Source organism: Pogona vitticeps, chromosome 1, assembly GCF_051106095.1.
Source record: "Pogona vitticeps strain Pit_001003342236 chromosome 1, PviZW2.1, whole genome shotgun sequence".
In the NCBI taxonomy this organism is placed as follows: Eukaryota; Metazoa; Chordata; class Lepidosauria; order Squamata; family Agamidae; genus Pogona; species Pogona vitticeps.
Window position 1 is genome coordinate 254,107,817 of NC_135783.1, and position 16,235 is coordinate 254,124,051.

The 16,235-nt window shown below is 42.2% G+C and overlaps 1 protein-coding gene and 1 long non-coding RNA gene across 10 annotated transcripts in view; one reads left to right on the forward strand and one right to left on the reverse strand.

Moving 5' to 3' along the window:
* TSPAN4 (tetraspanin 4) overlaps positions 1 to 16,235 on the forward strand; it is a 744,385-nt gene that overhangs the window by 654,248 nt on the left and 73,902 nt on the right. Inside the window, exon 4 of one of the 9 annotated variants that reach the window (XM_078383666.1) lies at positions 4,516 to 7,355. The exons of the other annotated variants lie outside the window; for them this stretch is intronic. Within the exon in view, the coding sequence (XP_078239792.1) occupies positions 4,516 to 4,635 (120 nt within the window). The 3' untranslated portion in view covers positions 4,636 to 7,355. Of the gene's footprint in view, positions 1 to 4,515; positions 7,356 to 16,235 lie in introns of those variants that run through there. 9 annotated transcript variants of the gene reach the window in all.
* Positions 14,678 to 16,235, reverse strand: part of LOC144586049 (uncharacterized) — a 55,283-nt gene continuing 53,725 nt past the window's right edge. The window contains exon 2 of the long non-coding RNA XR_013540753.1: positions 14,678 to 15,760. This is a non-coding gene — a long non-coding RNA (uncharacterized LOC144586049). The remainder of the gene's footprint in view (positions 15,761 to 16,235) is intronic.

Sequence of the window (16,235 nt, forward strand, 5' to 3'; positions counted from 1 at the left end):
GCAAAATGTAGTGATATTTCCTAGAAATAAAACTACTATCCCCATGAGCAATAAATCTGAACCTTCTTCCAGGGCAGCCATTCTCAATGGGGGCCATATAGCCCCCTGAGGAGCCCAGGCACAGTTGAAGGGGCCAGAGACCAGAAACAATCTTCACACACCACCTTATCAGGTTTGTTATGTGACTTAAACAATCCTGATTTGGCCTGTCTTTCATATTGTGTTTATGGGCATGGCCAGAAAAAGGCTGAGAATTCTTTACTTCCAGATGGTATTAAATAGATGGAATTCTAGGGTGCTGGTATCTAGAAGGTATTCCAATAATTACAGTGCCCATCCTCAGCAAGATACAGTATATGTCCCTTTCTGAGTGGAAAAAATAAATCAAGATTTCCCTCTAAGAGACTTCATACCATGAAAAATGTTTCCTCATACATACAATGTTTAATATTCTTTGTCCCAATATACTATTGACAGGGGGGGGGGGAGAAAAGTATTGTTTGCTCCCTCTTATAAAAAATTGGAACTAATCATGAAGAGTCAAATCATGAAGATTTCCCCTCCAGTCGATCTCACTGCAGTATCTTTAAATGTTTCGAAGATTATATCACACACACACATATCCTAATACTTAGAATGGTATTGGCAACATATCCAAAGCAGCCAGCATTCAGTTTGTCACTGTCTTTGGCCAGAACAAGAGATTTTATTAATATACTGTATGCTGTAGCCTCTCCTCAAATGAACAAAAGGGCTGGAATACTTTCTAAGAAGGCAGTGGGTATTATCTGCATGCAGAAATCAGAACAAGAATCTCTCACACATACTTTCAGACACACGTACACGCACACATGTATACATACACTAAAGGCCACTGGACTTTTATTAAAAATATTCTCATTAGTGCCACTGGGAGCTTAGATGCCCAGCTCCATTGGTGGCGCAATGATATCAGAGCTGGGAAATGTAAGTTTTGTTTTGTTTTGCTTTGTTTTGTATAACTCCCAGAATCTCCCAGCCAGCAGAGTGTTTCCAAACTGACATTTCCAAACTCTGAGTAAGATTTTGTTCTGCTCTTGCAAGGAAATGAAAAAATAAGCTTCTTGATGGTTCCCCATTAAAAATCCTTCCCTGCATTTCTAATAAAAAATCATGCACCTTCCGGTCAATTCTGACTCATGGCAACCCTCTTTAAGGTTTTCTCGATAGAGAATACTCAGAAGTATTCTGAGTATTCTCTATCTGGAGGCATTCTGGGACGGTTCAGCTTACTCAAGGCCACACAGGCTGGCTCTTTTGGGATGCGCAGTGGGGATTTGAATTCCCAAATTCTGGCTCCACAGCCAGATATGTAACATTGAGCTATCTGGCCAGCTACCTTGCATTCCCACTTGTAACTAAAGGAAGAATAAGGCCCATAGCTATACAAGTGATGTGTGATATATTATGTGTTATATGTTATGTAAATGTCTAATATTGCCCTCAGAGGGCTCCTGTGTACTGAATATGTCTGCAGATGTGTCTGCTATGAAAAGATGGTACCTCTTGACTCGATTAGGTTATGTGCGGACCTCTTTTATAGAGAGAAATAATGATGTGTTTTTCCCCTGTGACATTTGAAAAAGATAAGCAGAAGATCCACAATGTTCCCTGTCTTCGCTTATTACTTTATCTTTCATAAAATAAATGCAATGGTTTGGTTCCACATCAAAATAAAAAGTGACCTCATTATCAGTTGCCATTTCCACTCTGGGACAAAGTTTTAAAAGAATTATTTCTGTTTCCAAAAGAATTGTTTCTGGCTTTCTAAAAGAAGAGCGATGTCAGGTTTTTGGCAGCCCTTGAGCCAAGATTAATATACCTGAACCTTATATGATAGTTATATGAATTCTAAAAATAAAACTATCGCATGAGTGAAAAAAAAACACCTGATGCTTGCTGTTTTGCAGTAATGTTACCTATGGATGATTTTGCTACTTCACCTCTTCAGGGAAAATCTGTGCTTTAATCCTTGTTCTGCAGTCTGTGCAGAAACCGTGTTAAACTAGATCAGCAAATGATGGAGGTGTGGGCGAGTCTCCCTTTCATATATATATATATATATACCTTTTCCCCCTTACAAGACAGGCATGGCGTGCCAAGGAGTATGAAAACTCTCAGTGACCCCTTCCCAAAGATGACTCTCTCTCTCTCTTTTTTTTTTCCATTAGGGAATTTGCTACAATGGTTTTAATATTTCCTAAAGTAAGGGAGTGTGTTTTTTAAAAAACAAAGAATCAGATCAATGTTGTAGCATGTCCAGTACTGACAATCATGGCAGCCAGTCAGCTCTTATGGGTCATAGAAGGGTCCCTTTTACTTAAAACCCATTAGCTGGAAATTCTGGAAACCGATGGACAGCCCCATGCTTTCACTGCCGGTCAGCTGGTCCTGAGCAAATGGTTTCCCTAAAAATAAAGCAGAATTGTCTGTGGCAGTCTGATTCTTCAGAAAATTGTAAGGCAACTAGGTACAGCTTACAAGACAGGCAAAACATATATTTCTGTTTTGTTACCTATCTCTGTGTGGTCTTCTTGAAGTCTGAATTTATGAACAAAATTCATACATAGGTGCAACTGCTTTTCTTGAAGCAGGGAGAGTGGTTGGACTACAACTTCCAGAGTCCCCCAGTCAGTGTGGCCAGTGGAAGATGAAAGTTGATTGATTGATTGATTGATTGAATTTGTATCCCACCCATTTAGACAGCGTCTACTCTGAGCAGCTCACAATAAAATGGAATAAAAACAATCAAATAATATCAGTTTAACAACAGTAAGAAAATCATTGAAGGAAAAAAGGGATAAATCAGATGGTGACCGGAAGAAAGGCCTGCCTGAATAGCCAGGTCTTAAGTTGGCTTTTGAAAATGCCCAGCAAAGGGGCCAAGTGAATCTCAGAGGGGAGATTATTCCAGAGGCGGGGAGCCACTGCCGAGAAGGCTGGGTTTCTTGTTTTTTTATTTCCAGGCCTCTCGGCGTTAGGCTCCTCAGCTGCCTCTCCTGGCTAGAGTGAGTGTTATAAGTAGATCTAGGTGGGAGGAGGCGTTCTGCCAGGTATCAAGGTCCTAAACCATTTAGGGCTTTATATGTGATCATTTACACTTTGAAATCAATGCGGAAACAAACAGGCAGCATATGCTAAGTGGCCAGAGTGGGAGAAATATGCTGATGTCTTCTTGTCCCACTAAGAAGTCTGGCCGCCGCATTCTGCACCATTTGAAGCTTCCGCAGCAATCTCAAAGGTAGCCCCACGTAAAGCACATTGCAGTGGTCTAATCTCGAGATTACAAGTGCATGGACCAAAGTGGTGAGCGCCCCAACATCAAGATACGGATGCAGCTGGGCAATCTGCCACAGATGGAAATAGGCGGAGTGGACCACAGACGCCACCTGGGTTTCCATGGTGAGCATGAATGAATCCTCAAGGTGCGAACCTCACTCTTTGCAGTGAGAGTCACCCCCCCCAAAAAAGAGAGGGAGTTTCTGAAACTGCCAGTGATGGGGCCACCCACCCTCCATCCTGTCTGGGTTCAGCCTCAACCCATTCTCTTGCATCCATTGCAGTACAGCCTCCAGACAGCGCTGAAGGGACAGAACAGCATCCACTGAAGTAAGTGAAAAGGAGAAGTAGAGCTGTGTGTCATCAGCATATTGATGACACGATGCCCCACATCCCCCGATGACCCCACCCAGCAGCCTCATACAGATATTAAACAGCATTGGGGAGCTAATCGAGCCCTGTGGAACCCCACAATTGAGGCTCCATGGGGCCGAAAATCTCTCCCCAAGCTGTACATCGAAGGACGGTCCTCCAAGAAGGATGGGAGCCAGGCAAGTGCCAATTCTAGTTCAAAAACCTTTTCTAATCTCTTTGCATGGGTGAAAAACCATAGGCCTCCAAGATGTTGTTGGGCTGTGTTATGATTGGCTGTTGAACAGACACTGCAGTCCAGACTCAAAGAGACACTGGTAGCAGCATGTTTAGAATGGGCAGAAGCCTGTTGTGTGGGCACAGTTATTTTTGCACCAGCATAACCCTCTTCTGCTGTACTGGCTGAGACTGCCTGTCAGAAGAGCCAAGAAAGAGACCGAGGATGGGAGGAGTGAGGGAGAAGTGGAGTCTTCCTTTGCTAAAGCTCCTTCAGCCTATATTAGCAGCTTCTCTGCCAGCACAAAATTAGCCCAAGATTAGGATAGCCCTAAATAACTTCCAGCATCCCTAGGTGGGAGGGGTTTGCATCCAGCACATCATCAACTGGCCTTTTGTCAGCTTAGATAGTTTCAGCACTAGTCAGCATAATGTAATGGTGGGATAAGCTGGGAATTGTACTTATATTTGGGTATGGGTCACAGTTGCCGATACCTGGTGTTTAAAAAATTATTGTGCTTTCTTCTCACTCACAACTACATTTATTCTCTCATCCACTTCCTCTTTTTTTTCCTGCTATCAACCCATATCAAATTGTAAATTGTTAAGACCTTGGACCAAACCATCCAGGATCCTTACGACCATTGGCCATCGTGCCTGGGGCCTTCAGGAACTGAAGTTCAACAACACCTGTGCCTCCTTGATGAGGCTGGACTCAGTGATCCATAGGGTTCCTTTCAGCTCTGGAGTTTTAAGATGATGAGGATGAGGATGAGGATGATGAAGAAGAAGAAGAAGAAGAAGAAGAAGAAGAAGAAGAAGAAGAAGAAGAAGAAGAAGAAGAAGAAGAAGAAGAAGAAGAAGAAGACCTAAGCATCCATGTTTGTGGTGGGGATTGGGGACAGCGGTGGCTAATAACATCTCAGTATACCATACTTTTGCAGTTTTTTGTTATGAGTATTTTCCAGCCCCCAAACACAATTAAGACATTAAAGGATTTTATGCATGAAATTGCTTTTTAAAAAAATGACCAGAATCCCATTTGCTTACACCATCATGAGCACTGGCCCCCACCTGCAAGCTCAGCTTTGTACATCAGACATCTGACTGGTTGAAAAATCAGGTGCACAGCCAGCTGCACAACTGTTTGAATAAAGTGGGACTGGGAGAATGCGGGGAAATACTGTGTGACTGCTCTTGCATGCACACTTTTTCTGTGTTTAGATTTTGACCAGTGTTTGAGGAAATCCTACGCCCCTTTCCATTCAGGCAGGAGTGGGCAAAGTGTGACTTTCCAGATGTTTGTAGTTCTCCCGCTTTCTCACCGTTGGCTATGATGCCTGGGGCTGGTAGGAAGTGCTAGCTGAGAACATATGGAGAGCTGTACTTTGCCCCTTGGACACTTCCTCGCATTGTGTAGGACAACTTTGGTTTCCTGTCATATAGGTGTTTTGACACAGAACTGCAGCCAGAAGTGGTACGCTCATGAGACACTAGTGTTTGCCAGCATATGTTTGCTGAACACCTTATATTGTAGGGGCCTATATTCATTAGCAAACAGCACCTAAATTAGCTTGTAGGTTCAGCTTGTGAAAATTGGAGTGGTTAACAGAGCATGCTAACCATTTATTTTAGGAAAATAAGAAAGCTAATGTTTATTAAAGAAATAAATTGAGACAGGAAAAATAACAAGAATTATCTATAGTTTAAGTGAAAATGCAGGGAACCATGGGTACTTCTCTCTCCTTCTGATGACAAAATCAAGATCTCTCCTCTATTCTTTCCCAGACGGGATTGAGAAGGAAATGTGAGAAGGAAAGAATATGATAATAGTAACTCTAAGAATCTCAGGGTGTGATCAGATGGGCATGTTCCTAGTTGGGACTGGCTAGTCCACTCCTTTTTTTAGCAACCACACAAAGTACATGTTATTGCAAATCAGTCCACCCATGATTGATGCCTACTGTGTCAGGGGCTACTGTGGTTTTTATGGGGGGTGGGGGTAGGATTGCTCTGTTTTGATTCAGTTCCACCATGTGTGATTATTGAGAGTGAATCAAAATGGCTGACTGGCTGTCCTTTTGGTGAAGCCACTTAACAATCTCGGGAAATGGAAGCTTCCATTCCACTTGCCTGGGGTGGCAAAGAGAGACAAAACATTCAATTTCTTTTTAATTATTGCTAATTGACATAACACATCAATGATGCTTTGAAAGGGCTCACTGACATTTAGCAACAATATAAGAAATGCAAAAATTTCTCTCCCTTGCCCTTCAAAGGTGAGTGGAAAGGAAGTTTTCCATTCCTCAAGACTGTTCAGAAATTTCACCAAAGGGACAGCCAACCAGGCACTTATTGAACATTAGAGCAAAGGAAAGAAGATCTTGAGTGTGATGAACAGGGTTGCTTGAGGTGCGCTGTCATCAATCCTTGCGTGTGGATGCAAGGATCAGCCCCAATGATATACCACACCTTAAGCAGCCCTGTTTATCACAATCAAGACCAATTCAGGTTGGGATAACTTAGCTGTCTAGTTGCACCTTCAGCCTAGGTTGTAGGAAATTAACCGTAGGTCAGAACAGGTGAAGAAAAGTCTACGAAACCAATACATAGATGTTCTTTTCCTTCTACTCCTCCCCAAACAAAGACTTGTACATTCTTCAGTATAAGCTGAGTTGCAGCCACTCACCTCCAACACTAATTATGCCAAGAGAAAACCATTATTTTTTGTAGATGAAAATCCATGGGGTGTGGTGATCCCTCATTTCACTCTCCCCAACTTCACTCTATTACAAGTCTTCTCCACACCTTCCCATTTGAAGCAGAAGAGTTGAGTGTAACATTTTCAGAGTCGCGAGGATTAATTATAGGCACACAGTTTTCAGAGTGTTGACTCTGTAAATAACATATCAGTAGTAACTTACACTGCCCTTCCGCTTCTAACATCTGTATTTATATTTCTATTATGGATGCTCTCCCAGAGCCAAAAATAAAGATCAGATTTACTGGCTTTTGCAGCGTAATTTATCATTCCCCCAATAGGCTTATGTATTCAGGTGTCCCCCATTCTTCTGATTTATGCAGAGAAGTTTGGTGATGTTATTTAACAGCAGAAAACTGAGAATGATAAAGCCAGAATCACTTTAAAGAAAAAAAGTTTCTTCTATAAATTACTCGGGATACAGTATATGATACATATTATTGCTTGTTGTGGTTGGAACTGACATTTTGTAAAGGAACGTGAGGGAGTTGGAAGGCCATCAGAAAAGAGAAAAAATGTGGTCCCTTTGCAAAATCCAAAACCATGGATAAGTGAAACCTTTGTTAGGGATATATCCAGAATATCAAAACAGGCACTGAAGAGTGCATAGGGAAGTTCTGAGGATTCCTTATGGCAGAACTGGATACTAGTTCGGCAAATGTACACTCCCACAAGATAAAATAAGAAAGTGGAGTGGGACTGGGAGACTAATGGCTAAAGACGGACAGGAGGGAAAGCAGCTTCAGCCCTGTTAAACCTCCTGCAAATGCCTCCATCCCTAGGCAACTTATTCTTTGTCTCAGTTATTCCCAGTTTCAAACCACTGGGTGCCAGTGTAACCATCAGTTGGGCAGTCACCCACACACGATTCTTTCCTGTGTCAGCTGACTCCAAAGTGGTTCCTTCCAGATGCACTCGTTCCTGGCTGTGAATATAATCAAACATCTCTACAGAGCACCAAACTGGGGGAAGCTGTCATACATCATTCCCCCATCAGCATAATATTATTTCACTAATATGTGTCCCCCTGATTATGATTTAAAATACCCCTCTGACTTCGATTTCATTAAGCAAGCACTGGAAAGGTACAAAGCCTGAGTCCTGAATCTGAAACGTTTGCAACGTTTTAAGTACATGTGACATTTTGTTTAAGCTCTACATGGAAGTAGCCTCTGGCATTAGGGAGGCAAAGGAAATGTACGATGCAGCATTTTCTGACTCAGAAGCTGAACTGAGCACAATCCTTTTGAGGAGTGGTGATCAAGAACTAGACCCTGATAAAGTACAATAAGAGAAGGCATGCTGCCTCCGGGGACATGGCCTGAATTTCCAATTGCTCAAAGCTTGAACCAGTGACAAAGTGAAAGTAGCCCATAGTGTTCTGAGTAGTGATTGGCTGGATGTGTGTTTCCTAAAATCCAAGACTGTGGTTGTGATGGACCAGCTACAGTGGCCTCAAAAAACAATTTTGATTGGATATGGACATAGTTTACTCCTACATTTTTTCAAAATCTGAAATTTTTCTTCCAATTTATAACAAAATATTCAGATTTCAGTATGTTCTTGTTGAAAATGAACAGAACTCAAGTCTCTCCAATCTGCACTTGCCAAACAACAAAAGTAAACTCAAGGAGCACCACAATCACAATTAAGCATATATAATTACAAAGCAAAACTCTGTCTCAGTGAATTTGTCATTTTTGCTGTGTCTCATTTTTGATTATTTATGATTGTGAGTCCATGAAATCTCATTTATCAAGACATTTCCAAATTAGGGTTAGGGTACATAGTACATGGGACCCATAAACCTTACTCATCTTTTCAGTTGTCAGTGGCAATTCCTATGATCTGAGGCTTCTTAACGCAAGATAAAGAACTGATGAGTGGTGTTGCAGAGCAAATCAGCAATAAACATTTTACATAATATATGCATACATTTTATTTAATGAATAAATAATATAATTCTATCAGTAGTTTTCCCACAGAGCATACTTTTGCTGCTGTACACATTAATATTTGTAATTCAAGATTCCCTCTCAATAAAAGTACACTCAAGAAGGAGAAATAATTTGTTCCCTCAATGTATTAGGCCAAAGTTACCTTGCTGTCAAGCCAGTTCTGACCTACCCTTTTCCAGAAGTGGTTTACCATGCCCTTCTTCTCAGGCCATCCTGGGACTATGCAGCTTGCCCAAGGCCACACAGGCTGGCTCTTCTGGGTTGCACAGTGGGAATTGAACTCCCAACCTCTGTGCCACAGCCAGATACCTACCCCACTGAATTATCCAGCTGGCTAATAATAATCATGTGCTGTCAAGTCAACTGACATATGGTGAACCTTTTTAGGGTTTTCCATGCAGAGAGTACTCAAACGTTTGCCATTCCCTTCTTCTTAGGGCATCCTGGGGTTATGCAGTTTGTCCAGGATTACTCAGGCTGACTCTTCTCTTGGGAGGCACAGTGGGTAATTGAACTACCAACATCTGTCTCTGCAATCAAATAAAGTTAGCTGTTAATTGTCCAACCAGCTAAAGTCAACTTAGAAACTTTTTGCATATGCTTCTGATGTAGAATGATGCAGAGTGGAGGACTGTGGTAACAGAGTAGATGCACTGACTGTTTCATCCTCAACCCTCAGCCTTGGAAGAGAAGAACAAGTAGTGGCCGTTGCTGCTAGGTATGGAGTTTTTGGTGGTTTTTTTGGGCTACATCCCTTCTGGGTGTTTATCACGTTCCTGGGGGTTACAACAGCAGAGCCCGATAAGCCAGTCCAAAGTCAGGAATTCAGGGAATGCAGAGCCGATATCCAAATACCAAAGCCAATTCACACAACTTGGTCCAGGGTCAGAGTCCAAAGCCAAAATGCACAACGTAGTCCAGGGTTAGAGTCCAGAGCCAGGAGTCCAGAGAACATGGTTCAAGGTTGTCAGGAGCATGGATGCAAGCCAGAGGCTTCACTTGTTGCTTCCACAGATTTTCAGCCGTCTGAGAGCTGTTTATATAGTAAAACAGCCCCTTGAACTGCTGGAAGCCTTTTCATCCTATCAGTACTCAGGGCTAGTTGATTGGATGTTTCTGCGGGCATCCTTCAAGTGATCCTCTGACCTTCTGGTCATAAGTCTTCCCCGAAGCCTGGCCCTCAGCCTGTCTACTGGGGGAGGAGAATCTGGAGGCGATTCAGGTGTTTATATTTCTAATTGCTCAGCATTCTCCTCAGCCACGGTTAACCCTTCAGGTTCCAGATCTTTGGCTGCACTCATGACAGTGTTCCAGCTGACAGACCTGTGCTTACAGACATGTAAACGTGGCTTACACAGAGAACAGGCCTAGCTGGGAAAGCTTTGATGTTTAGCATAGGCCTAGCTCTGCCCTGTTCAGGAAGGAAACTGCCAGCTAGCAGAGGGGGCAGCTTTGTCTTTGCATAAGAGGCTAGGATGAAGCTAGGTCTATGTTAAGCCTTGAAATCATACCAGCTAGGCCTTTTCGCCATCTGAGCCACATGCAGGTTTGGACCACATGTAAGTCGAGTGAAACACCCAGAAGAGACAATTATAGGATTTGTAGTGCAAAAAAAACAAAACCCACCAAAATGCCATGATTAATGGCCATGCCTGCCTAGGAATTAGGTCCAGTGGGAGCTGCTCCCTTTTGTTTGGTCAAGAACAGTGCAGACTGATTGCCCCTCCTTGAGTCGAGGGAGAATCTCAAGGAAGAAGCTTTAGAGTGTAGGGGGGGGGGCTTCACTGCTGCTGCATACATGAAGTGGCTGGGCACTTGCAAGGGGCCTATTTGTGGGGCTGACCTAGGTTTTTCACAGCCACACACATGCCTCAGTTGTGAGGGAACGGCATGTCAGCTGGTGAAGGTAAAGGAGGATGAGTAGCTGAGGAAAACTAAAAACAGTAGCTGTCACTTCCAGTTTTGAAAAAAGATCCTCCCTGGGCCAGAAACATCCCAGAGCCCCCCCCCCCAAAAAAACATAGGGATATTACTTTCTAATGTATTTTCTAAACCATGGGAGTACAGCCCTCCAAGCCACAAATGGATTCATCTGTAGCCCCTGGATGTAAAGAAATTGACTGCACCAACTTCATCAGCTGTTTTATTTATGAGTTTTAATACCTTTCAGTGTTTTATAGCTATAACCATTCCCCTGCTGAGAATTTCTCATCTGTTCCTGTGGAAAAGTTCTGTGGAAGATGCAGATAGCACCTTAATGGTTGGCAACGCATATTACATTGTTTGTAATGCTATTATTTTCCCTTGCTGTCAATCCAGTTTTAGGTATCACTTGACTGTGCTGCTTTTGATCTTTAATGCTGTCCTGGCTTGGAACCTCAGAACTGGAAGGATTGACTCTTCCTGCCTGAGGCCGTTCTTTGAGTACTGTCACCAAGTGAGCTGTTGAGGTGTCTAAAAATGAAGAGGGATTTAAAGTGATGGATCCTGACTGTAGAACACCCACCAAAAAGCTCTTAGAAGGGGCCTACTTTACTGTCTTTTCAGCAACAGGCAAATAACCTTTTAGTATCCCAAGCCTTTAAAGTAATATAGTGAAGGTTTTAGCATTGTTGACATGAACACTTTGCTCTCCATCCGTTTTGACGCATTCTTGGTTTTAATTCATGTTTTACATAACACGATTTATTGTGTTGTGTTTTAAATGTGTTAGATTTATTCTAAAAGGCACACAAAGAATGTCTTGTTCTAAGGAGGCAGATACATAACAGAAACAAGTGAGTAAATCATAAGGAGAAACAGCCAGCAGGGGATTAGAATACACTGCACAACCTTCTGCCTCATCCCTGCCTATTAATGGTCCTGGACGACCTAAACAGGAAATTATTTTGGGGCAAGTGTCTCTTGAGCTAGATATGCTGGCAGTGAACCTGTGACCTGGTCGGCAAAGGATGAAGATAACCATAGGTCTGAGCAACATATGGATACTTAAAAAGCTGGCTGGAGTATTTTGGGGAAGAAATTTTAGAATTGCCTTCTTCAGTTTTTAAAAATGCCCATGTTTAAAATTGCCCATCAAAATCGTAGGAAGCCATGTTGTTATGTGTGGTCAAGTGCATTTCCAGCTTACTGTAACCCCAAGAGGGTTTTCAAGGTATGTGAGATATTGAAGGAGAGGTTTACCATTGTCACATATAGTGAGTTTCAATGGCTCCATAAGGAACCGAACCCAGATCTCTTGCATCATTGTCCAACACTCTATACAGTATAGTACGCCACCCTGGCTCAAAAAACTATGACTGTCCCTTTTCCTGGGCAGTAGTTGCAAGGATGCTTACTGAACAATGAAGAACAATGTGCATGCCTATGGACTTTTTTGATAGTAGCATCCCAGTTAATATGGATTAACTTCTGTTCCAGATGTAGTTCTTTTCTCCCTATCTGTCTCTCCTTCTTGCAATTCTAGGGATAGAGAAGAAGCTGATATGCAAGGAGAAAATGCTATTTTTTCTGGTGGCTACACCATCTTAATGCATATTGCTTTTGACAGCCAACCAAGCCTAGCACATATTCAGTTCCTCATTTGTTCACTGTTGCCTGCTGTCGCTCAAACCAGCTTCTTGATTGGGATCCTCCATGCACCAATTTCTCCTACTTCTGCTTTTACTACACCTTCAGGTTCAAATTTTTTATTCACTGTTCTAGAATTCTCTAGTTTTAGCCACCCATTCCTTTTTCCTGTCTTCATGGGATCATGGAATATATTAGTTAGAAGGTGTTCCAAGGATCATGTAGTACAATGAGAAATCTATAGCTAAGACATCGCTAACAGATGGTCATCTTGTGTAGAGGCTAGTAAAGCAAGGGTTTAGATCAGGCTTGTCCAACCTGCAGCCTGAGGGCCGCATGTGGCCCAGGTCAGCTCGTAATGCGGCCCAGTGCAATTTTTTATTTTTAAAGAAATTCCGAAGTTTCAAGTTACACTGCCGGCGCTTGTGGCCGGAATGTGGCCGGGGCATGTCACAACAGTAGAGGGGGAGAGAGGGAAGGAAGGAAGGAGGGGGAGGGGAGGGGACAGGGGGGCCGCGTGACTGCATTGTGCCATCCCCGTCAATAAGTGGACCCCTTCTCGGCCCCATAAAGCTGCCAGAGTTGAAGCTGGCAGCCTCTGCTGTCTGAGATTGCAGCTGCCGGTAAGCGCGCTTGGAGCAGGGCTGCGGAGGACGGCTAGGGCTGCCCCCCCATGCGGCCCAAACCAAATGTATGTGCGTCCCAAACCAAATTTTCATCTTCTAATGTGGCCCAGGGAAGGTGAAAGGTTGGACACCCCTGGTTTAGATGATGCTACTGTTAGATGGATTTACAGCAGATTGATACTTGAAATGTGCTCAGTGTTCTTCACCAACTTGGAGATCAGTGATAAGTGGGATGCTGTGGAGCTCTGCTTTGGGCCCAGTATTGTTCAACATCTGTATCAATGACAGGGTGAAAGAGTACAGGGGATGCACATCGCTTTTGTGCATGATACCAAGGTGAGAAGGTTTGTTATATAGAATCAGGATTCAAGGCGACCTTAACAGATTAGAGAAGTGGCCCAAAACAAAGATAATTAGGTTCAATAGGAAGAAATTTGAAGTTCTATTTTTAGGCAGGTAAAAAAATTACATGCAGCAAAATAGGCTGAAAATGATCCAGAGGGTTTAGTAGACCACAAGCTAAACATGAATCAACACTGTGATGTAGGAGAAGAAAAAAAATGAATGGAAATTTAGGCTGTATCAACATAAACATGGTGTCCATATCGGTGTGCCACTCTGTTCTGCATTGGTTTAAACTCACCTGGAAACCTAGGTCCAGTTTGGAAGGCCATGGTTGAAAAGGAATATTAGCAAGCAATTACTATGGTAAAGGACCTGGAATCCAAGCCTTGTAAGAAACAGGTGAGGCAACTGTGTGTGATTAATACAGAGAAGAAAGATGATGAGAATATTGATATGAGATATGAAAGGATTGGATGGGGTGGTATAGGCTAGAATACTAGACTATCCAGCAATTGTGATGTGATATGATAACTATCTTCAAGTATCTGAATGGTGGCCAGATGGCAGACAGAGCAAGCTTGTTTTCTGCTGAGTTCCAGAGAGCAGAACATAAACCAGTGGTTTCAAATTAGATTTCAGCTAAAATAAGGAAGAGCTTTCTAACGGCAAAAGCTCTCCAGCAGTGGACAGAACCCTGCAGCACCTTGTTTGCCACTTGTCTCCAAGATGATGATTATGAACAACTGCCGAATACTTCCTGAGTATCTTTTCACTGCTTGAATTTCCTCAGTGTCCTGTCCTATCCCTGGAATAATAATAATAATAATAATAATAATAATAATAATAATAATAATAATAATAATAATAATAATAATAATAATAATAATAATAATAATAATAATAATAATAATAATAATAATAATAATAATAATAGTTTTCCCAATCTGTGACTAGGGTTATAAATCCTCACTTGTTCTTGATGAAATACTGCTACCTTCCTCTGCTCAGTGGCAAGGGAGGTAAGGAACATTTGGTCTCCAGGGTGCGCTGGTCTGTCGTTATGTTCTTCCTTGCTTCATTTCTTCATGTTGCCATGCTTTCTTCGAAATACTAGTATTGCTTCTTCATCATCATTATTGTCATCGTTGTCATCATCATCATCATCGTCATTCATTTTTATATGATTTCTTTCTATTAACTTTCTTAAACTTCAGTTTTGTTTGGGTGTTAAAAAGTGGTTGACACATTTGTGTATTTCACCCATGCATTTTCTCTTATATTTTCTTGCACAATGCATGCTTTTGCCCACACACTCAAAATTAAATGGTTAGGCCCCAAAGCACAAAACAGCTAACACGAAAAGAAATTTCCATAGACTGGTGAAGTAAATTAATAACAGGCAGAATCAGCTATGGGAGGTAGGGGGCTGGGGAGAGATGCATGAAATGAAAAGGAATGATTAGGAGTGTGTATTGAAACAGACAGCACATTTTTTATTCATTCTAGGAACATTTTTGAAGTGTCACTATGTATTTAAGCCAACATTATGTGTTGACAGTAAGCTAACTGTGTAACAGTTTTACATATACAAAATGGAGCAAAAACGAATGTTCACATTGTGTGTCTTGTGTGTGAGCCTGTGAATAAAAGCCATCCTCTCACATTTGACAGCTGCCAATGAAAATATAATATACTCCAAACACAGCACTCGAATGCCCTGCTGGTTGAAGCCACTATTCTTCTTCTCAGAAGTCGGCAGGGCAGTCCCATGCATGTCCTTCAAATGCCAGCTTTTTGCTTGAGTTATCAGCCACATTCAATCAATAATAAATGTGTAATCAGAAAGCTACATGAATAAGCTACATACCTTATGAGTGTGACATAAATTCATGGTACAGCCCTGCAACAGACTACAGCTCAAGATCCTCCCACTTTTTTTCATCATGCAGAAAAAGAGAGGAATTGGCATTCTGTCCACTTCAGGGAATCTCTGCTTGTTTTGCTTGGGGAAACTTGGCTAGTTCATTCCTTTGGTTAGTGCTTAATCTGTGATCATGAAGGGAGAAAACACCTCCTTAACGAACCTATAGGGTATTAAGGGTACCTGTAGAATTATTCTTAACTGCATTGGTTAGTTAGACAATTGTGATCGGGTTCGTTTGAAATGTGAGGCTGTTCCTCGCTTTTTGTGGGAAATAACGACAGAGGTTTGTCAGTCATATTTTCAACTTTGATTTTATTAACTCTTAATTTCTCAACAACTATTTCTACTGGATCAAAACATGATATGTCTGGTAATGGGCCATGATATGTCTGATAACTAGGTGAGGCCAACTCTCTGGAAAAGTCTGGTTAACTCATTGGGGTGCTGGGCCAAAATGCTTGTTGTCAGAGAGTTTCCATAGAGGGGCTCCTCACCACACAGATGGTGCCGCAGCATGGGTGTCTCGCCCAGTCTCCTTCTTTAGGTGGTCTGTTGAATGTAGAATCAGGTCTTATTACCTTCTTGCCTTGTCCCAGGCCCCATGGAAAGACGACGACGGTCCACTCCTGAGTCTCATACTCTGTCTCTCCTTCTCTCTTTGGCTCTGGGTCTGGCAATACAACTCCAACCTTTAGGTTCATAAAGTCCTTTAAGAGTCCCCGCGCTTTCTCATAATCCATCTCCAGTTTAACTCTCCCTTCCTTCCTCCGTATTCCCTCGTCTTCCAACCAGCTAACGAACCTCCTCTCCCCTTGGACATTTATACTCTCCTCCCAAACTGACAGCTTTTGCTCCTCCCTTTTTCCTTCCTCTCCTTCCTCCACTAGGGAGATTTCTACCTTCCCTTTCATCTCTTCTATCGGGGTTTCCTTTTCCATTGGCACCTCTGTTCTACAGCTCCCTTTTTCCTCTTTAACTACTTTGATTGTTGAGGACAGCTCACTGTGCTTCAACTGTCCTTCACAATAATATTGCCTCTTTTTCTTTGTTTCTTTGTTCAATGATCTGAATATTAATAAATCAGCTTAAAATTAGAAAATGGAGATGCTCTGACTCTGAGTTCTGCTTAAATAAGGGTCAGGTCA